The sequence below is a fragment of the Lampetra planeri genome, chromosome 51 (assembly GCF_965212315.1).
Source record: "Lampetra planeri chromosome 51, kcLamPlan1.2.h2, whole genome shotgun sequence".
Lineage (NCBI taxonomy): Eukaryota > Metazoa > Chordata > Hyperoartia > Petromyzontiformes > Petromyzontidae > Lampetra > Lampetra planeri.
Window position 1 is genome coordinate 1,596,554 of NC_136157.1, and position 20,874 is coordinate 1,617,427.

The 20,874-nt window shown below is 58.9% G+C and overlaps 1 protein-coding gene across 1 annotated transcript in view; it reads right to left on the reverse strand.

Moving 5' to 3' along the window:
- Window positions 1-3,412: 3,412 nt before the first annotated feature.
- Window positions 3,413-20,874, reverse strand: part of ANKMY1 (ankyrin repeat and MYND domain containing 1) — a 31,510-nt gene continuing 14,048 nt past the window's right edge. Inside the window, exons 8-23 of the mRNA XM_078616794.1 lie at window positions 20,287-20,494; window positions 19,392-19,508; window positions 18,156-18,389; window positions 17,349-17,740; window positions 13,388-13,562; window positions 12,993-13,136; window positions 11,905-12,054; window positions 11,160-11,267; window positions 10,704-11,046; window positions 9,532-9,953; window positions 9,350-9,365; window positions 8,687-8,959; window positions 7,593-7,707; window positions 6,477-6,539; window positions 4,599-4,753; window positions 3,413-3,887 (exon numbers count right to left, since the gene is read on the reverse strand). Of these exons, the coding sequence (XP_078472920.1) occupies window positions 3,772-3,887; window positions 4,599-4,753; window positions 6,477-6,539; window positions 7,593-7,707; window positions 8,687-8,959; window positions 9,350-9,365; window positions 9,532-9,953; window positions 10,704-11,046; window positions 11,160-11,267; window positions 11,905-12,054; window positions 12,993-13,136; window positions 13,388-13,562; window positions 17,349-17,740; window positions 18,156-18,389; window positions 19,392-19,508; window positions 20,287-20,494 (3,031 nt within the window). The 3' untranslated portion in view covers window positions 3,413-3,771. The remainder of the gene's footprint in view (window positions 3,888-4,598; window positions 4,754-6,476; window positions 6,540-7,592; window positions 7,708-8,686; window positions 8,960-9,349; window positions 9,366-9,531; window positions 9,954-10,703; window positions 11,047-11,159; window positions 11,268-11,904; window positions 12,055-12,992; window positions 13,137-13,387; window positions 13,563-17,348; window positions 17,741-18,155; window positions 18,390-19,391; window positions 19,509-20,286; window positions 20,495-20,874) is intronic.

Consider the following 20,874-nt stretch of genomic DNA (forward strand, 5'->3'; position numbering starts at 1 on the left):
CAGTGCTCCCGCTGTTGTGGGTACCCGGGGCAGTGCGTCGATTGCCAACAAACAAACAAACAGGTTAAAGGAAGGCGCAGCCCTGCAGAGTGCTCGCTCACGGCACTGCTGGCAGAAGTGGAGATCAAGGAAAGAGGTCCCTCCAGGGAAAATGTTTTTGCCTCCACTCCCACACTGGACCGGACATCTTAGAAGAGGCAGGAGCACCCAGATTTGACCCCACCCATTCGCACTGCTGGATGCACGGAGGCGACGGGGGGGGGGGATTTAAGAATATTTGGTCGTAAAGGAAAAGCGACCGCGGAAGCCACGACCACTTTTACGGCTTCTGGGTTTTTCTCGGGATCCTCCAGATTCGTGATTGGAGCACTGGTCTTGCTCAACGCAGCGCCTCGCCGCAGAGTAGCGCAGACTAGCGCCCCGCGCTAGCCGCGTCCTCCCGCCCGCGATTGTACGGCGCGCATGCAAGGTAGCCACGGCCGCTCGACATTTGTCTTGGTGTAGGGGGCAGCGTCCCCCGCAGCCCCCGGATTTCAAGCGGGCGGCCACGAGAAGCCGTTAACGCAGCGCAAGGGGAGAGCGTTGCACGTTCCGCGGGCCCTCCGGACCTCCGCTTGGTGCCTGGCGCGGCTGCTCGCGACTCCATCGGCTCTCATCGGCAGACCTTGCAGGCAGGCGACGGCCGCCGGGCGATGCCCTACCGTGCGAGTGAGCCGTCGTGTCTCGAGAGATTTCCCCCCCAGGTGAATAAAGTAGATAAAGTTAAGTGGAGCAAAATAGTGATGGGGCTCGCGCAACGGTAGCACAGCGGCAGTTACCCCCCCCCCCCCCGTGCCCCCCCCCCCCCTGTGCCGCTCTGGTGCAGTGTGGCTTGTTGCTTTTTGGGCACGAACACAAATTGTGGTTGAATGATGGCCGCGTTGTGGCGTCAATCACCGGTGCTGAGAGTCCGGAACCGGTGACGTCGGTAACGGACGTGCCGATTGGCACGGGGCGGCCGCACGAACCGCACCGCGGCCTAAGTTTGACTCCCCTCGGTAAAGGTGCAATTGGTTGCTCACGCCACTGCTGGGCAGACGGGTCATCACGGGGAGGGAGCCCTCGGGGGTGTTTGGTCTACTCTTCCGCGCTGGCCACATGTCTTGGAAGAGGTCATCGGGTGTTTAAAAAGTTAAAACACCTTGTGCTCATTGTTCTGGACATTTCTCTTGTGCGCGGCAAACCGGTACCAACCGGTTTTCTCCCGCGGCTTTATTTACATTTGGTTACCGGTTGACGGAAAGGAACAATCAGCGCGAGAAATTCCAAACTCCCCGAGGAAGGTGGCAGCTGCCAGGCAGCTTCACTTGCGTCGCCCCTTCGCCACGTGGTGCCCACGACCCCCCGTGTTGTTCACACCCCCCCCCCCCTGTGTTCACCCCCCCCCCCCCGATCCTCAGCTTTCCGTGGGACTTTGGTGGTATTACGAAAAAAAAAACCCTCAGCGACTTGTGAGTGTTTCCATGAGCATTTGCTATAGCTGTGAAGGAAAGTGTTTTGAACTTCAGGATTGTGCAATTCCATGACCGACTGTAGCTGTGTTTGCACTTCTCTTTGCGCATCGTTACGCCTCGTGACTCGGTAGCAGAAATAAAATAAGAATAAAGGACGCACTTCTGTTGCATGACCCCGACGCCGCGTCCTTGACGGAGCGGGGCCCGGTGGCCGATCGGCGCGCGCGGCCGCCGACGTGGAGCGAAACCGCGCGCCGCTCGCCCGCGACCCGGGTTCGACTCTGGGCTCGGGCTCAAAGCGAGCCGTGGCTCGAGGCGACGATTAACTGGAGCCGGCTCTGAGCGTGGGTGGGGGGGGGGTCGCGGCCAAGCGCAGGATTCCCACCTCTCGCTCCTGCGTCGTCTGTGGGAGTAGTTGAGCGGCTGCAGCAGGAGGCGCCGTGCCGTGCGTGGGGAGCGAGGCCGGAGCGGAGCCGCGGCTCGGAAGACAGTGCCCCCTGCCCCCTAAAGCGCAACCGTGGAAGACGAGGACTGGCAGACGGAGATGGCGTCTTTATTCACGGTTTCCCATCGCGGTCGCCCAACGGCTCGGGGCGACAAGAGGCGATGACTAAACTCGGCATGGCACGTCAAAAAAACGAACGACTGGAAACGCCGATTCAGCAGCGACATTGAGAATGGCCCTTTAGTGGAGGCAACCCCAGCTGCACGATTGCACCCAGTATCTCTGTGTACGTGACAAAGCCACTGTGGGTCCCGTGACCCCAGCCGACCGCTTTCGTATGAGACCACGCGTTTTTGTTGTCCCCCCTCCACCGTACCTCCGATGAGAACAGTTGGCGGCTGCGTACGGTGCAAAAGAAGTTCAACAAACAACATGCAACATACAACATGCACGTGGTGGGTAGCCGGGGCTGGAGGGGATCCGCCTCCTGGAACCTCTCCAGTGTTCCCTGGCGTGCACACGGCCGACCCCGCAGCACCGCTGCAAGGCGGCCACGGCGAGAGTGCGGGGTCACCCCCCCCACAGAGCAGGGGGTCCCCCCACGCGGTCAGGTGACCAGTGCCCTTGGACGCCCGTCCACCGCGTGCTCTGCGAGTGGCGGCCTTCCGCTCTAGTTTTTGGACATTCTTGTAAAATATATGTATCGGTGGCGAGATGTTAACTACCTCGCCTGGTATACAGGAGGTTGTGGGTTTGATCCCGACCCTGATTCATGTATATTTGGAGGTTGCATGTTCTCTCTCTCCCTGTGGTCGTGTGGATTTTTCTTTGGGTCTTCCGGTTTTCCCCTCCACGTTTATAATCAACAACACCACGCTTCCAGAGTCTTTGGCCGCTGCTCTACATTTCCACGTGATAAGCCACTTCGTTGAGCTATCATTTGTGGTCAGGTCGCTTCTGAGAAATGGCTTTATAGCTCAGTGGGCCTTACCTGGTAAAATAAAAAAAATTGTTTACAAAAAATAGACATTCAATTCGCTATACGTGATTTCATTTATCACAACGATGTCAGCTCCCCCCCCCCCCCCAAAGGATATTTTCCACCCACAGCCTGTGGCCACACACGGATTGCATGAGAAGCGTTACCCTGTGAGCTTTTGACGGAGCCGCCGCGTGTGACGTGCCCGCGGATGGATTTGTCCATCGCTGTCGTTAAATCGGACGTCCGTACGGTAAAGCCGCCTCCGCCGCCGCCACGGCGCAGACGGCCAGGGGAGGGGGGGCTGACGAGCTCTGAGCATCAGGGCAGCGTTTACAAGCCTGGGAAGAGAAGCGGATTTTCAAAGCTGAGCTGTGCAAGGGCAGAAAGGGGGGTGGAGGGGGAGGGAGGGAGGGAGGGAGGAGGAGGGAGAAGGGAGGAGGGAGGGGGGAGGAGGGTGGGAAGAGGGGGGAGGGAGGAGGAGGGAGGGGGAGGAGGGGGAGGGATGGTGGGGAGAGGGAGGGGGAACAATTTTGGCTGCAGCTTGGGCAGGAGACGGCAACTTTGGAGGGAAGGGAGCGGCTGTAGCAACAGCCACACACCCACTCAACAGCCACACACCCACTCAACAGCCACACACCCACTCAACAGCCACGGTCGTCGCGTTAGCGGAGAGACGAGTGGGCGACGGGCCGACGAGAGCGGCCGTTGTCAAAATGCGAATGAAGGTGGCCGATGGTCGTGGCCGCGATCGTCTTGGCCGCGGGAGAGATGAGGAGGAGACGGGGGCAGACAGCCGGGGGACCGTGGCAGCATCCCCCGGCTCCCTTCCGGACCGTTGGCCGTTCCTGGTGTTAGTTGAAGCTGTAGTTTTCCGAGCACGAAGGCAGCACGGCGGCGGGCTGCTGCTTCGCGGTCTTTACGTCGAGCGCCGCGTCGGCTTTGCCCTTGCGCTGCTGCCTGCGTTGACCTGCCACGGAGACGCACGGAGCGGCAGGTGAGCGGAACGCGCCAGGGCGAGGTGCAGCGTGAGATCGCGCGGAGCGGCGATGGGCCCCGCCGGCAGGCTGCTGAATTTATGGGATGATGTGAGAGTAATAGGAACCACAATGTGATTTGCGTTGTCGAGGAGAGAGGGCTCTGTGAGCGGACGAGTGAATAGGGGCTGGGTAAAGTGAGCGAGCGAGCGACAGAAATGAGTGGGTGAGCGAATGGGGAAGGAAATGAGCGAGTTCACAACTAGGAAGGATGGAGAGGTGCGACGCGCAACAACAACAACAACGAGCAGAGCGTCCGGCGGCTCAAGCGCAGCAAGGCGCCACAGTGGGGAGCCGAGGTGGTGCATCTGTCAACCCCGAACGCCTGGGTCTGTCGCGTGACCCGTCGGTGAGCCTTCCGCAATGCACCTGACCTCAAGGTGCACCTAGCCTGGCACAAGTGCTGTGGTGATGCCGGTGGCGAAAGGCGGCCGTTGTTGATAGAATGAATGGATGGGTGAGCGAATGAGGAGCGGGCTCGATTAGCACTGGGCGGCGACGTGCGGCGCGAAAGATGTTCAAAGATCACGCACGTGCCACCCACGGAGCGAACGAGCGGGTTGAGGAGCGGGTTGAGGAGGGGGTTGAGGAGGGGGTTGAGGGGGGGGGTTGAGGGGGGGGGTTGAGGGGGGGGGGCACCGCACCTGGCACGCGGACGCACTCATGGCGGTGCCAGGCGGCCCACGCGGCGACGGTGCACGCGCGGCTGCAGTAGAGGACCTCGCGGCATCGCGAGCACGGGGACAGGCGCACGCCCACGGCGCGGCCGCAGCCGTAGCAGAACCGCAGCAGGAAGCGCCTGGCCAGGGAGACGTTCGTTCACTTGATACAAAAACAAGAAGAGGTTTTACCCCTTTCTGGCAATAAAACAGGAGGTGTTCAAACACCAAAATGAAAACCGCTTCTCAAGACATCAAGTCTGCATTCACCACTTGAGGCTAAACATGCAAGTACGTGTGGTTAATGCAGAATTAGCAGAAAGGGTGACACCTATCGTTGTTTTTCATTATACAGGGAAAAAAGGTCCCGTACATATTCCTGTATTACTTATTCATTCACTCGCTGACTCATCACAGAACTGCAGTTGGAAGCGCCAAGGCAGGGAGACATTCACTCACTTTGACATTCACTCATTGATATTCACGAATCCAAAAATCTGGAACAGTCCCGATAGTGTGTGTGTGTCGTGGGAGTGTGTGCATGTGTGTGTATCGTGGAAGTGTGTGTGTGTATCGTGGGAGTGCATGTGTGTATCGTGTGTGTGTGTATCGTGTGTGAGTGTGTGTGTGTATTGTGGCTGGATTGTGTGAGGAGCTCACAAATCCTTGAAAGATCTGGGCAAAGTCCCATCGGTGAGCTCCTCCGGCAGGCAAGGCTGCGTTGGCTGGGTCATGTAGCCCGCATGCCCAGCCACCGCATGCCTAAACAGCTTTTGTTCGGCCGGATCGAGGGGGCTAAACGGGCGCGGCACGGGCTAGAGAAGAGATGGAGTGATGTGGTACAGGAGGACGTGGAGCTGAGTGGACTTGCCGATGACTGGTACCAGCGGTGTCAAGATCGGCCTCAGTGGAGGAGGCTCGTGAAGGACGCTACTGGGCAGTTGGAGGCAGTCGCCCTCCAACAACAACGGAGGGCGGAGGAGCGACGCTCACAACAACGAGCGGAGCGCCGGGTGGCTAAAGCACAGCAAGTTGGTACAGTAGGGGGCAAAGGTGGTGCATCAGCCAGTCATCTCGGTCATCTCGGTCAGTCGACCCGTGGCACCTGCTGGGTCTGCCCCATGACCTCCTGTCAGCGGGCGTTCGACACTTCACGTGGCCTCAAGGTGCACTTGGCCTGGCACAAGCGTCGTGGTGACGTCACCGCCACTTAGTGGCGAATGGCGGTTGTTGTATTGTGGGAGTGTGTGCGTGTGTGTGTGTATTGTGGGAGAGTGTGCGTGTGTATCGTGGGAGTGTGTATCGTGGGAGTGTGTATTGTGGGAGTGTGTATTGTGGGAGTGTGTGTGTCGTGAGAGTATGTGTGTGTGTATTGTGGGAGTGTGTGTGTATCGTGGGAGTGTGTATTGTGGGAGTATGTGTGTGTGTATTGTGGGAATATGTGTCGTGGGAGTGTGTGCGTGTGTATATCGTGGGAGTGTGTGTGTGTATCGTGGGAGTGTGTGTGTGTGTATAGTGGGAGTGTGTGTCTATCGTGGGAGTGTGTGTGTTTATCGTGGGAGTGTGTGTGTGTATCGTGGGAGTGTTTATCGTGGGAGTGTGTGTGTGCGTATCGTGGGAGTGTGTGTGTATCGTGGGAGTGTGTGTGTATCGTGGGAGTGTGTGTGTATCGTGGGAGTGTGTGTGTGTATCGTGGGAGTGTGTGTGTATCGTGGGAGTGTGTGTATGTATCGTGGGAGTGTGTGTGTGTATCGTGGGAGTGTGTGTGTGTATCGTGGGAGTGTGCGTGTATCGTGTGTGTGTGTATCGTGGGTGTGTGTGTGTATCGTGGGAGTGTGTGTGTGTGTGCTCGCACGTTCACACCTCACGATTTTCTCTTCATTCGCCGCCATGCTTCTCTCTTTGGTGCCCGCGCGGGTTTCTCGTCTGCGACCGTGAAGAGGCAGCGCGCGGTGAATCAGCGCGCGGTGAATCAGCGCGCGGTGAATCAGCGCGCGGTGAATCAGCGCGCGGTGAATCAGCGCGCGGTGAATCAGCGCGCGGTGAATCAGCGCGCGGTGAATCAGCGCGCGGTGAATCAGCGCGCGGTGAATCAGCGCGCGGTGAATCAGCGCGCGGTGAATCAGCGCGCGGTGAATCAGCGCGCGGTGAATCAGCGCGCGGTGAATCAGCGCGCGGTGAATCAGCGCGCGGTGAATCAGCGCGCGGTGAATCAGCGCGCGGTGAATCAGCGCGCGGTGAATCAGCGCGCGGTGAATCAGCGCGCGGTGAATCAGCGTTGTTCATACGCCAGCAGTGACCCACCGCGGTTGGCCTGGACGGATTTGAGCCGCGGAGAACAAAACCGCAAAACTAAAAAAAACTAAACAAATATTTTTTTTGTTTTACCAGGGAATGCACCACGGAGTTGCTACGTAGCTCAGTGGGGCCTGGGCCACCACAAATGGGAGCTCGACGAAGTGGGCTTAGATCTCAACTTAAAGCTCTCGCGACTGCAGGAATTCCATATTCTTGGGTCTTTCGCTAAAGTCACGTAGATTTTTGTTATTTTCTTTGAACCTATCTACACGACTTTAGCGATAGACCCAAGAATATGAAGTGGGCTTACCGTGTAAGCCCACTTCATATTAGAGCAGCCAAATGCTCTAAACGCGTGATGTTGATTCTAAATGTGGAGGGGAAAAACGGAGGACCCAGAATAAAATCAACGCGACCACGGGGAGACAGAGACACACGCAAACTCCAAATATCCAGATGTCAAAGTCTGGATCGAACCCACGACAGCCTGTATACTAGGCGAGGTAGTTCACATCTCCCAGCCGCAGTGAGAGAGACACGCAAACTCCAAATATACAGCAGCAGGCGTCAGCGTCCGAATCGAACCCACGACTTCCTGCATACCAGGCGAGGTAGTTAACATCTCCCGGCCACCGTGACGCACAAAGGCAACGTGAGCGAGCGTCGTCATCTCGTCGTTACCTCCGTGGGGAGTGCGGCGAGGAGGAGCGTCGTGCCGAGCGAGGGGACAGCCCGGAGGCCGTGGGGACGGTCGCGCCCGCGCCGGTGTACACGAAGCTCTTGCTGGGCCCCACCGCTGCGGAGACGCACAAGCAAAGCCCCCCGTGTAGCCTTCAACTGGCCGTCGGGACAAGTGCTAAGGGCGGCCGGCGCCTACGAGAGCCGCCTACGAGAGTCGGGCGCGAGCGGTTTCGGAAGCCACTCGGAGCTCTGCATTTTTAAAGCGCCCAGATTGTCAACGCAAATTCATTTTTGTGTTTTAATTGCCCTTCCCCCGCACCTCCGATTATCACGGTTGGCCATGTACGGTGCGAAAGAACTTCAACGTACGTACGTACGAGGGAGCCGGGTGGCCAGCAACTGCGCGCGAACGCCTTTGCCCAGTGGCGATGTTTACGCAGTGCACCAGATTCTTGATTGAGGCTTTGCCGGGTTACGCAGTGCGGGGATAAGAAGAGACGTCTTGGCGGGAACCTTTTTTGCCAGTCTCCAAATGATGATAAAAATAAGAATAGGCCTCTACCCCTTTCTGGCAATAAAACAGGAGGTGTTTAAGATGTTCAACTACCAAATAGACACACACCTATTCCAAGGCATCAAGTCTGCATTGACCACGTAGTCGTGGCACCAATAATACAAATCTGGCTGTCGCCTGATGAAGCTGGTTGTAATTACTGGCGAAACGTCGTACTAAGATTGTAAATGTTGTGGCTTGGCTCTCCAACACACCGGTTAGTGTTGTACCAGTGACGATTTGGCATGTTCTGTTTACGTGACAACCCTCACTAGTTGGCTGTGTTGGGTGGTGGCGGGTTTAACGACACATTTATATTTTACGCGATCTATCCCAAAAAACCTGTATCATAGAAAACATGCTCTGATTCTAATAATAATAATAAACTTTCATTGTCTTTGATACTGATTGCCCTACACCAGCGACAGCCTCCTTCTTCATGGCCCTGTTAGACGGAGGACAACGCCAAACAAGCGACCAGCGCAAGGGCAATGCAACGACGGGCGCGTGAGCAGCTCGGGTTGAGCGGCGAGCGGCTTACTGACGACCCCTCGCTCCGCCAAGGCCTCGAGGCGCCGGCGCTGGCGGGCGACGGCGGCGTGGCGCAGCGCGGCGCCCAGGTGGGCGAGCACAGCGCGGCGCGCGGTGAACGCCGCCCGCTCGCTCGGAGAGAGCGCGTGGTATGGGGCGTGGGCCACGCGCCGGTCCTGCGAGCCGCAGAGTCGCACCACGGGTGCACGCGCCGGTACACACACCAACACACGGGCCAACGCATTCACCAACGCGCCAATGCACTCACGTACACACCAACGCACTCACGTACACACCAACATTCATCAATGCACTCACCAACGCACTCACCAACGCACTCGGCAATGCACGCACCAACGCACTCACGCACACACCAACGCACTCACGTACACACCAACACCCATCAATGCACTCACCAACACTTATCAACGCACACACCAACGCACTTATCAACGCACTCACCAACGCACTCGCAAGCAAAGCAGGCATGCACGCGTGGGAGATTGTTCTTGTGGTGATCATCGTCACGATCGTTGCAATGATCGTGACGATAAATCTTGAAATGTTTGTGAACGTTGTCAAGTTAACTAGCGCCGTGTCTCGTCACGTGCCGGAGCAGCCACTTGGACCTCCCGAGTGACCGGGCTGAGCGAACGAGAGCTGGCTCACCGACCTCCGGCGCGGCGAGCCTGGCGAATGCGGTGAGCGTGGTGAGCGCGGTGAGCACGTTGAGCGTGGTGAGTGCGGTGAGCGTGGTGAGCGTGGTGAGTGCGGTGAGCCTGGTGAGTGCGGTGAGCGTGGTGAGTGCAGTGAGCCTGGTGAGCGTGGTGAGTGCGGTGAGCCTGGTTAGCGTGGTGAGCGTGGTGAGCATGGTGAGCGTGGTGAGCGTGGCGGGCGTGGCGAGCGTGGTGAGCGTGGTGAGCGTGGCGAGTGTGGCGAGCGTGGTGAGTGTGGCGAGCGTGGTGAGCGTGGTGAGCGTGGTGAGTGTGGTGAGCGTGGCGAGCGTGGCGAGCGTGGTGAGCGCACCTGGTTGAAGTGCATGAAGGCGAAGTCGACGACGGTGCCGACCGCCAGCCTGGCGCCGTCGCGCACGCGGACGGGCGACAGGACGCTGGCGCCGGCCGCGATGAGCCGGTCGATCTGCACGGAACACGGCCGAGCGCCAGCTACGGTAGAAGCCCTCTTAGCACGAAACCGGTCGTTCAGTGATTTGGTCGTTAAGCGAGTGTAGGGAATGCACGATAAAGGCTTAATTTGTTCCAATGGCATCGAAATCGCTTTTCACCGCAAAAGACGTACTTTATAATATTTAAACAATGAATATTAATAAATAAAGATACTAACAACATAATGAACGCATATTACTACAAGAAACGTGGTTAATCAATGCATAATGTAATATTTACTGTACCTATAACAACCTGTCCAACAGGGGAACGGTTGGTAAGCGAACACATTGGGCTCTATAGAGACACTACACTACTATACACTACACTGCTATACACAAGAGGGGTTCTACTCGACACAAAGCGCAAGGCGCGCTGAGGTCGTGGCTCAGAACGCCGCGGCAGTCGGAATTTTTCCTTCGGCTGCAGGAATCCGGGAAGGCGGCCAGAACCGGAGCTACCAACAATTTCCCAAGCTCTGCGGTTCTACATTGGGATGTTTGGCCTAACTGCGACCGGAGAAAACCCACAGGCCGCAAGGGAAGCAAGAGGGAGGGGAGGTGACGCTCGATCCCCATACGGATCGAACCCACTTGCTGCACTGCCGTGCCCGGGGCAAGCCAGGGGGTGGCGGCCACGACGCCCGCCCTCGGGCTAGAGAGCGTCGCCAGCTTGTGCCATCGGCCTCGTCTCGCAAGGCGAACGGGGGTCGATGCTCGGGTTCGCTCAGCGGTGACCGCGTGACAGGTTACCGGCGCGTAACCGTGTCACGGGGCTATCGGTAACGCAGAGCGAGGGGTGGCAGCGACCGCCGTGGATCCGGGACGGCGCCCGGACAGGCGTGCGAGCGCCGTGCCCGACCGGGCAGGCTCCCAGGGCAGCGACGCCCCCCGTTGGGGCAGCGACGCCCCCCGTTGGGGCAGCGACGCCCCCCATTGGGGCAGCGATGCCCCCTGTTGGGGCAGCGACGCCCCCGTCGGGGCAGCGACGCCTCCAGGTGCGGCGGGCGTAACGCGGGCGTCTCCGCGCCCGGCGCACGGCGACGGGTATGGCCGTGCGGGTCTCTCACGAGCGCGAGGAGCGACGCCACGTCGAGGCCCCCGTGGGAGTAGCCGGGATTGGCGGCGGCGCAGAGCGCGCTGCCGACGCCGCGCGGCAGCGTGAGGTCCGGGTCGGCGCCGGCGCTCAGCAGCTCCTCCACCGCCTGCGCTCGCCGGCACAGAGACAAAGGTCGAGCCCGCCGCCCGTGCGTCATCCGCGGGGCGAGCGCCGCCAGGCCGGCACCGACGAGGGTTGGCGAGCCGCGGGGGAGCTCACCGGGAGGTTCCCGCAGGCGACCGCCAGGGACAGCGGCGAGTGGCCGGCCCACACCGGGTCCGCGCTGGCGCCGTGACGCAGCAGCAGGCGCACCACGGCCTGCACGCACTGCACACACGCGGCGGCGGCGCCATCGTCACCATCTCACAGACACCAAAGACAAAGATCCCCAGTACAGCCTCAACAGACTGTTGGGCAAGTGCTGTTGGCGAGCACCTATGAATGGTATGGCACACGAGGAGGTGGGTGGCCAGCACCACGCCCGGCCGCCTTTGTCTCCCCGGTGGCGATGTTTACACCACCGCACCAGGTACTCATTTGAGGCTGAGTCGACCTCGGGGAGACCCATGGACCGGTTCAGAAAATCTTCACTGGTGTTCGGTGTGAGCGGGAATCACACTCGGGTCGCCGCTACACTAAACGCTCACACTCACACACACACCCACTCACACACACGTGCACTGACACTCACACTCACACACAACAACAACAACTGCCATTCGCCACTAAGTGGCGGTGACGTCACCACGACGCTTGTGCCAGGCCATGTGCACCTTGAGACCACGTGAAGTGTCAAACGCCTGCTGGCAGGAGGTCACGGGGCAGACCCAGATGCCACGGGTCGACTGACTGAGATGACCGAGATGACTGGCTGATGCACCACCTGTGCCCCCTACTGTACCAACTTGCTGTGCTTTAGCCACACGCACTGACACTGACACTGACATTCACACGCTCAACGCACCTGCGGATTGTCGGAGCGCTGGCAAGCCACGTGCAGGGCTGTGAGTCCCCCCGCTGCAGGGGGCTGCTGGGGGCGGCCATGGAACTGGGCAGGGACCCCTGCCTGGGCAGCGTCGCTCCTCGCCATGCCACACACCGCGTGGTCCGCACCCTGCGCACGGCGCGGCCACGCGGGCACGCATGGGTGAGTGGGTGAGTGGGCGAGTGGGCGAGTGGGTGAGTGGGCGAGTGGATGAGTGGGTGAGTGGGTGAGTAGGCGAGTGGGTGAGTGGGCGAGTGGGTGAATGGGCGAGTGGGCGAGTGGATGAGTGGGTGAGTGGGTGGGTGAGTAGGCGAGTGGGTGAATGGGCGAGTGGGTGAGTGGGTGAATCGGCGAGTGGGTGAGTGGATGAGTGGGTGAATGGGCGAGTGGGTGAATGGGCGAGTGGGCGAGTGGATGAGTGGGTGAGTGGGTGAGTAGGTGAGTGGGTGAGTAGGCGAGTGGGTGAGTGGGCGAGTGGGTGAATGGGTGAGTGGGTGAGTGGGCGAGTGGGTGAATTGGCGAGTGGGCGAGTGGGTGAATGGGCGAGTGGGTGAATGGGTGAATGAGCGAGTGGGCGAGTGGATGAGTGGGTGAGTGGATGAGTGGGTGAGTAGGCGAGTGGGTGAATGGGTGAGTGGGCGTGTGGGTGAATGCGCGAGTGGTCGAGTGGAGGAGTGGATGAATGGATGAACGGGCAAGTGGGCGAGTGTGTGAGTGGGCGAATGGATGAGTGGGTGAATGGGCGAGTGGGCGTGTGGGTGAATGCGCGAGTGGGTGAGTGGAGGAGTGGATGAATGGATGAACGGGCGAGTGGATGAATGGGTCAATGAGCAAGTGGGTGAATTGGCAAGTGGGCGAGTGGATGCATGGGTGAGTGGGTGAATTGGTGGGTGAATGGGTGAATGAATGGGTGAGTGAAGGAATGAGGAGAGAAGAGTCTCATTTGCAAGCGTGATCTTGGTAAACAACAAGAGTTAAGACAATGACAACAGACAAACACGTGGTGTGGGGATAGGCGGCACTGCCCTGCTGGCGCCATGGCGCCGGCTCGAACCCAGGCCCCTGACCTGGTCGGGAGGGAAGAAGGAGGCCTCCGTGTGGGGCGCACGCACGTCCGGGTCGGCCGCCGCGTCCAGCAGCAGGGAGACCATCTTGACCCCGCGCGGCCCCGGCGTGCCAGCGGCCACCAGCAGGGCGGGGACACCTCCCATCTGCACCCGCGTCGCCATCGCTCACATCATCATCATCGTCTTCACGGTGACGCTCACAACATCATCATCATCGTCGTCACGGTGACGCTCACCACCAACGTCGTCGTCACGGCGACGCTCACCACCAACGTCGTCGTCATGGTGACGCTGACCAGTAATGTCGTCGTCGAGCCACGAAAACCCGGACACGGCTGGCAACGGATAAAACAACGCTCTCTCCGTGTCGGTGTCACCGTGAGAGACGCGGCTACCTCGGGTGGCAAGCGCTGGTCAGGCGGCGCCCCACGCTCCAGCAGCAGGCGCAGGGCGCGGGCGTCCCCGGCGCCCACCGCCAGCAGGAGGCACGGCGCGCGGTCCCCGCCGCCCGCGCCGGGGTCGGCGCCGCGCTCCAGCAGCAGCAGCGCCGTGGCCCAGAGGCGGCGCCGCCTGCACGGGGGAGAGCGAGCCACGGGTGAGCGCGTGGGTGAATGAGTGGGTGAATGAGTGGGTGAGTGAGTGAATGAGTGGGTGAATGAGTGGGTGAGTGGGTGAATGAGCAGGTGAATGGGTAAGTTGGTGAGTGGGTGAATGAGTGGGTGAGTGGGTGAATGAGTGGTTGAGTGGGTGAATGAGTTGATTCATGCGTGGGTGACTGAGTGAATGAGTGGGTGAATAAGTGGGTGAGTGGATGAAGGGGGCATGGGAGCATGGCTGTTAGGTGTGGGAAGCTGTAAGCCCCAGGCTACATTGGGCTCGCCTTCCCATCAACCGGAGGCGAGGAGTGGTGGTCGTGATTACTTATGCCCCCACCGAAGACGAACATCCGTAGAGGGATGCAGGCAAGGCCGATGAGTCAGATGCATTCTATGACCTCCTGTCACAGGTGCTGGCTAAAGTGGCCCCTCGGGATAGAGTCATCCTTTAGGGTGACTTTAATGCCCGAGTTGGTCATGATACTGGCCCCTGGTCTGGATTGATTGGAAGGCATGGGCCAGATCAGCGCAATAACAACGGTAGGAGGCTGCTAGATTCTTTTGCAGCTCCATGGGCTTGTAATTACCAATACGCTGTTCTGGCATTGAGGATGCATGCTGGGTCCAAGCAAGAACATCTGCTGGACTACATAGTGACGGAACAGCGGATGCGGGCCCATGTCCTTGACACCAGGACTTCCCGTGGAACTGATCTGCCCACTGACCATCGACTTGTCATCTGTAAGATGTGCCTGCCATTCTTCCACTCCGGTGGTCGGTGTACACCCAGGACCCCATTCAAACCCTTAGTGGCATGGTCTCACCTAGCTGATTAAAGTTGCAAGCGAGAATTTCATCATCACTTGCAGCTGGAGTTGGCATCGTCCCCCACTCCTCCTGATGTTGAGGGGAAATGGGCGAGGTTTAGATCGTGGATCATGCAGCTGCAATGGCTGCTTTGGGTACACGGTCTAGACCTCCCCAGAGACCCTGGCTGACAGAGGAGGTGTTCAAGCTGGCTGAGAAAAAGCGATAGGCCCACTCATCGTCTGCAGCATCCCACATCAGAGAATGAGGCTTACCGCAGCCTTCACTCGGAGAGTCGTGAGGCACTCCAAGGATGGGTGGTGGTAGTGTGTTGCTGAGGAGATTGAATCTGCCTCAGTGGCCCGCGATCACAAATCACTCTTTAATTCCATCAAAAAAGTAACTTGTGGTGCCACACCTATCACCATCATTTGGGGAAAGAAAGAGAATCCAATCTCCGACCCCCAGGAACAGGTTTGCAGATTTGCTGAGCATTTCTGTGAGGTCTTGGGGAGGGGAAATCCCTCAGCCTGGAAAACATCGTGGCACAAAGTGGGGATGACCCTGCTGAAGCTGCGGTGCCTCAAATATTGGAAGTAGTCGCCACCTGTGAGTGGCTGGCTGAGGTGCCATCTGTTGAGGAAGTGCTGAAGGCGATCCAGAGTCTCAGACCAGGAAAGGCACCGGGCAGAGATGGTCTCCCAAGCGAAATCCTGAGGGAGGGTGGCATTTATGCAGAGACTACCCTACATGACATCATAATACCAGTCTGGACCACTGGACGGGTTCCGCAGGATTGGAAGGAGGCCCTGGTGGTCCCATTCTTTAAGAAGGGGGATCGCACAGACTGTAACAACTACAGGGGCATCTCACTCCTCAGTGTGCTGGGAAAGGTCCGGGCAAGGATTATTCAACTTCGCCTTGCCAGGCACGCTGAAAAGAGGCTTGTGGAGCCCCAATGTGGTTTCAGGAAAGGGCGGTCCTGCACAGATGCCATATTTTCTGTCCGTCTGCTACAGCAGAGGTGTAGGGAATTCCAACAAAGCCTACATCTCTGCTTTATTGACCTGGTCAAGGCCTATGATACCATCAGTAGGCCTGGGCTCTGGGTTATTCGTGCATTCGGAGTCCCTGACCCTCTGCTCATGATCATTAAGGACCTTCATGATGGTGAGCGGGCCCGGGTAAAACTACGTGATTGGGAGTCGGAGCCATTCCTGTTCACCTTGGAGTCCGACAGAGATGTCCTCTGGCTCCCACATTATTTAATATCTATTCTGACCACGTAGTTCGTGAAGCCTTCAATAGCTGTACCGAGGGAATTTCCATTTGGTACAGATATAATGGGAGGCTGATCGATGCCCGGGTACGATCAAGGGATGGCTCCCTATTGGTCAACCACGTTATGTATGCCGATGATTTGGTAATAGCTGCTCATTCAGAGGAGGAGTTGGAGACGCTGCTGCTGAGACTGGAGAGTGCCACTAAGAGGTGGGGCCTTACCATCAGCCTCACCAAAACTAAACACCTGCCTGGGTATTTTGTACCATCAGACACTCCACCCCCACAACTCCCAATTGGTGATGGGGTAGTTGTAGAGAGAGTAGAGTTCCCCATACCTGGGCAGTGTGCTCATGACCGGCTCCAATTTGACAGCAGAGGTCTCACTCCGAATCAGTCGAGTGGCATCTTTTAATAGGTTGCATAACACTGTGTGGAAGCTACCTGGTCTGTCGCTCCACACAAAGCTTCAGGTCTTCTCGGCCACAGTCATGCCCTCCCTACTCTACACTTGCGAAACATTGACCCCCCTAATAGAACATCTTCACCAGTTAGAAATATTTAGGTTGGCCTGCCTAGAGTCCATCCTGGGTTTAACCAGGCCGGATTATGTGAGGAACTCACAAATCCTTGAAAGATCTGGATAAAGTACCATCAGTGAGCTCCTATGGCGGGCAAGGCTGTGTTGGCTGGGTCATATAGCCTGCATGCCCAGCCACTGCATGCCTAAACAGATTTTGTTCGGCCGGATAGAGAGGGCTAAATGGGTGCGGCACGGGCTAGAGAAGAAATGGAGTGATGTGGTACAGGAGGACGTGGAGCTGAGTGGAATTGCTGATGACTGGTACCAGTGGTGTCAAGATCGAGGCTCCTGAAGGACTCTACTGCGCAGTTGGAGGCAGTCGCCCTCCAGCAACAACGGAGGGCAGAGGAGCGACGCTCACAACGAGTGGAGCTCCGGGTGGCTAAAACACAGCAAGTTGGCACAGTAGGGAGCACAGGTGGTGCATTGGCCAGTCATCTCAGTCAGTCGACCCGTGGCATCTGGGTCTGCCCCATCGACATTTCACGTGGCCTCAATGTGCACATAGCCTGGCACAAGCGCCGTGGTGACGTCACTGCCACTTCGTGGCGAATGGTGGTTGTTGTTGAGTGGATTAATGAGTGGATGAATGCGCGGGTGAGTGGGTGAATGAGTGAGCGAGTGTGTAGGTGGGTGGGTGAATGAGTGTGTAGGTGGATGGGTGAATAAGTGGGTGAATGAGTGGGTGAGTGTGTAGGTGGTTGGCTGAGTGAATGAGTGGGTGAGTGGGTGAATGCGTAGGGGAGTGAGTGGTTGAGTGGGTGAATGAGTGGGTGAGTGCCCCCCTGCCCCCCTGCTCCCCTGCTCCCCCCCTGCTGCCCTCCGCTCTCCGCTCTCTCTCGATTCTCGAGTTGGGTCGTCTGTGTGCACACTCCCCGCGCACGCCATGACCGGGAGGTCTGGTCCTCAACCTTCCACAAATCACCTCCTGTGCGGATCGTCATCACCACCGTCGTCCCCACCACCCTCATCGTCGTCGTCACCGCTCGTGTTGGTCTTCAGCCTGCCGCACTCCTTTCCCTGGCGAGTGTCTTGTCGTCTCCGCCGTCATCGTCCAGAGAGACTGAGAGACTCGTCTGCGATACTCACTTGTGTTTGAGGGTGGCCAGCTGCCTTGCCCTTCCTTCGCCCTCCTCCTCCTCCTCGCCTGCTCCTCCTCCATCGCTGCAGCAGCCGCCGCCACCGCCGCGATTCTCACCACCGCGCACGCCGCCGTCGCCGCCGTCACGAGCCGCCCCCTCGTCACGGCAGAGCCTGCTCAGGGCCTCGGCACTCAGCTCCAGTTCCTTGTCGGAGACGGCGATGGCGAACGCGCGCAGCGTAGCGGTGGAGCGGAACTCGGAGCTCGTAGAACGTCCCTCCTCCTCCTCCTCCTCGCTGCGTGCGCCCGAGGGGCCGCGACCGGTCCATCCCGAGCGCTCGGGGTCAAGCGGTCGTCCCTCCGCCGACGGGGCCATCGCCGTGGCCTTGCCTGGCCCGCGCTCGGGTGGGGACGGCGAGTGGTGCGCGTTTAGGTGGCGCGCGACGCGCGGAGGAGCGAGCGGCGAGACCGGGAGGCCATGGAGCAGCGGTGGGCCGGGTAGTGAGTTCAGCGGGTGTGGGGTAGCAGAGTAAACCATGAGGGAGATGGACCGACGGCGTGTGAGAGTGGCCGGAGCGATGAGTGATAATAGAGATAGCGGAGAGACGAGGAGGTGATGGACCGACAATGCGTTATCGACGAATTAAAGAAGGTTTACACGTGGAAGGAAACCAAAGAAAAACCACGTGTGCGAGGGGGAAACGCTCGATCCCATACAGATTAAATATCGCAGCTCCACACGCTGACGTCACGTTTTTTTAAACAACCAATCACATCGCAGCTCCACACGCGGCACCGTGTGCGTGCTTCTTTACCGACGCCGCCGTTGGCCGATGGCAGTGGCCGCTGCGGCCACGTCGTGGCGGCTCCTCGCACAACGCCGACGCGCGGTCCCTCACGTCGACGCCGCTGTCCGACGGGGATACCCGGGTGGGGGGCCACCGGCGGCCGCTCTCGGTTGGGGGGGTCCCGTCCCACCGAGACGCCGCGGCACCGTCCGCCTCCGGCGTCTCCGGGCGACCGCTGATTGCTCCCTGGGCCGGTGGCTCCTGCGAAGACACCGCGGGGACGCGGGCGGTGACGTCCCTACAGGGCTGACCCGCCCCTACTGGACATCTGTGAAAGAGCGCTTCATAGCTCATCAGATTCTTCCAGTCCAAATTAAGATTCTGAATAACAAAATAAATTTAAAGTAGCTACGTGGGTCTCTTTGGGTCTCTATGTAACCTGCACACTCAATAGTCATGCAACTGGATGGATGTGTAGTGACATAAAATCGGTCACTTAGCAGCATAGCGCTTGTTGCTGGAGAGAAGGGGATCTGCAGCTGCAGCAGCCCTGACTGTCAGCAGGTCACGTGATAGACCAGAAAAAGGGATGTAGGGGAAAGGTTACAGGAGAGGCACGTGAGGGAAGCCCGGGAACCCGCTAGTAGTTTCTAGAAAGGGGGCGTGGCCTCGCTCCGTTCCGGCCACGCCGGGAGGATAAAAGGGGTCCCCGGGCGGGAGCTCGGGGCTGTCACTTGGAGTGGGATCCCCTCGTCGTGCTGCTGGAGTCTCCGTCTGCGTCTTCACCTTCTCGGCGTCGTCAGCCAGGCAGCCTGCCAGCTGTCCTGACTGGGAGCCGTAGTTACTCTGTGTGGACTGTGAAGGCTGTTAATAAATAGAGTGCCTCCTACTCTCAGTGTCTCTGAGTCAGTCACTACAGATGTATTTTCTTAGATCATTCAGTGCTGCCATTCACAAACACAAAGATCCCCTGTACAGCCTGAACAGACTGTTGGGGCAAGTGCTGTTAGCGAGCACCTGTTAAGGCCATAACAGCACAGAAGGGCATGGGCGGCCAGCACCATGCCAAGCAGCCTTTGTCTCCCAAGTGGCGGTGTTTACACACTGCACGAGGTGCTCATTTGAGGCTGAGTCGACCTAGGGGAGGCCCAGGACCGGTTCAGATAATCGTCACCGGTGTTGGCTGCGAGCGGGAACTGGACTCGGGTCTCCTGGTTCGTAGCACAGCGCACTAACCGCTACACACACACACGTGTCTCCTACCTGTGCATAGTACAGCATGAGGCAAGCAAGCAGTGGAGAAATGCCATCGTCCGTCAACGCGTTCACATCGGCGCCCCAGTCCAGCAGCAGGTGAATTGTGTCTTCCTGGCAATTCACCTGCAAACGGGGGCAGCACCGAATCAGCACAACGGCACGCCACACGCACCTGAAGCGCGACAGCTGCGGTCATTCACCACGGCGCTTGTACGTACCAAGCTAGGTCCACTAAAAGGCCATCGTGGAAAGTGTCCAAGCAAGGCTCGCTGGCAGGAGGTCACGGCACCCAAGGTGCTATCGGGTTGCCCGCTGTGCCAGGCTAGGTGCAGGAGGAGGTTATGGCACAAACCCAGGTGTTATGATTTAACTCCCTGAGATGACTGGCAGATGCACCCACTCTACCCCCTGTTGTGCCACCTTGCTACGTTTAATCTGCCCGGCCCTCTGCTCGCATGTACGTATCCATGTCGAACTTCTTTCGCACAGTAAGCAGCCAACCGTGCTAATCGGAGGTGCAGTGCTGCTCGGCCTCCGTTGTTGCTGGAGGATGACTGCCTCCGACTTCCCAGTAGCGTCCTTCACGAACCTCCTCCACAGCGGCCGACTTTGACCGTCATCGGCACATCCACTCAGCTCCACATCCTCCCGCACCACATTATCCCATCGCCAATATAACTCTGTTCAAGCGATTGCTGAGGCGTGGGGACCCGGCTTTTGAGATTCTGCATGCAACCAAGTTGGTGGACCCTGCGTCAGCGACTCGGTCGCGTGGAACCGATTGCTCAAGTGTGGTGACGAGGCTTTGAGCGGTTAAGTTGCGTGAAACCGAGCCGCACGTAACCGAGTTGCAGCCGAGTTGCGCGCAACCAATCGCCCAGCTGCGGCGCGGCCCTCTCACCGCAGCGGCGTGCAGCGCGGTGCGCCCGCGTGCGTCCGCGACGTCGGGGTGGGTGAGCGGCGGGCCGAGGGCCCGGGCGCCGTCGCCCCGGGCGGCCGCCGCCAGCAGGCGCTCCGAGGCCTCCTCCAGGGGGCCCCGTGGGCCGAACCCCACGCGGCGGCCCTCCAAGATGTCGCGCGCACGACAATCGAGCGCGCAGCGCTCCTCCCTGCGGCGACAGAGCTCGGCGTCGTCACCGTCGCCAGCCGCGGTCTATCCACTGCTGGATGAAGGCCGCCACCTCTCACGATCTTACGATGCAACAATTAGTATGATTTATTATTGATCCGCGTGTTCACCAAGGAGAACCTCACCGAGTCTCATGACTCCTTTTCAGGAGGGTCCTGCCAGCTGTTCACAGTAGGGGGCGATGCCGCCGCTGCTGCCGCTGCTGCCGTGTGATCCAAACCGAGTGATTTCCAGCGTCGGGATGAAATTTTGACCCCAATGCCACTCGCACTGCGGGGGTTGTTTTAGCTATGAGAGGAAAGTGGCGAGCCTGGAGAAAACCCCGCGCAGAGTAGTGGTGGGTACGTGGGTGGGGAGAAA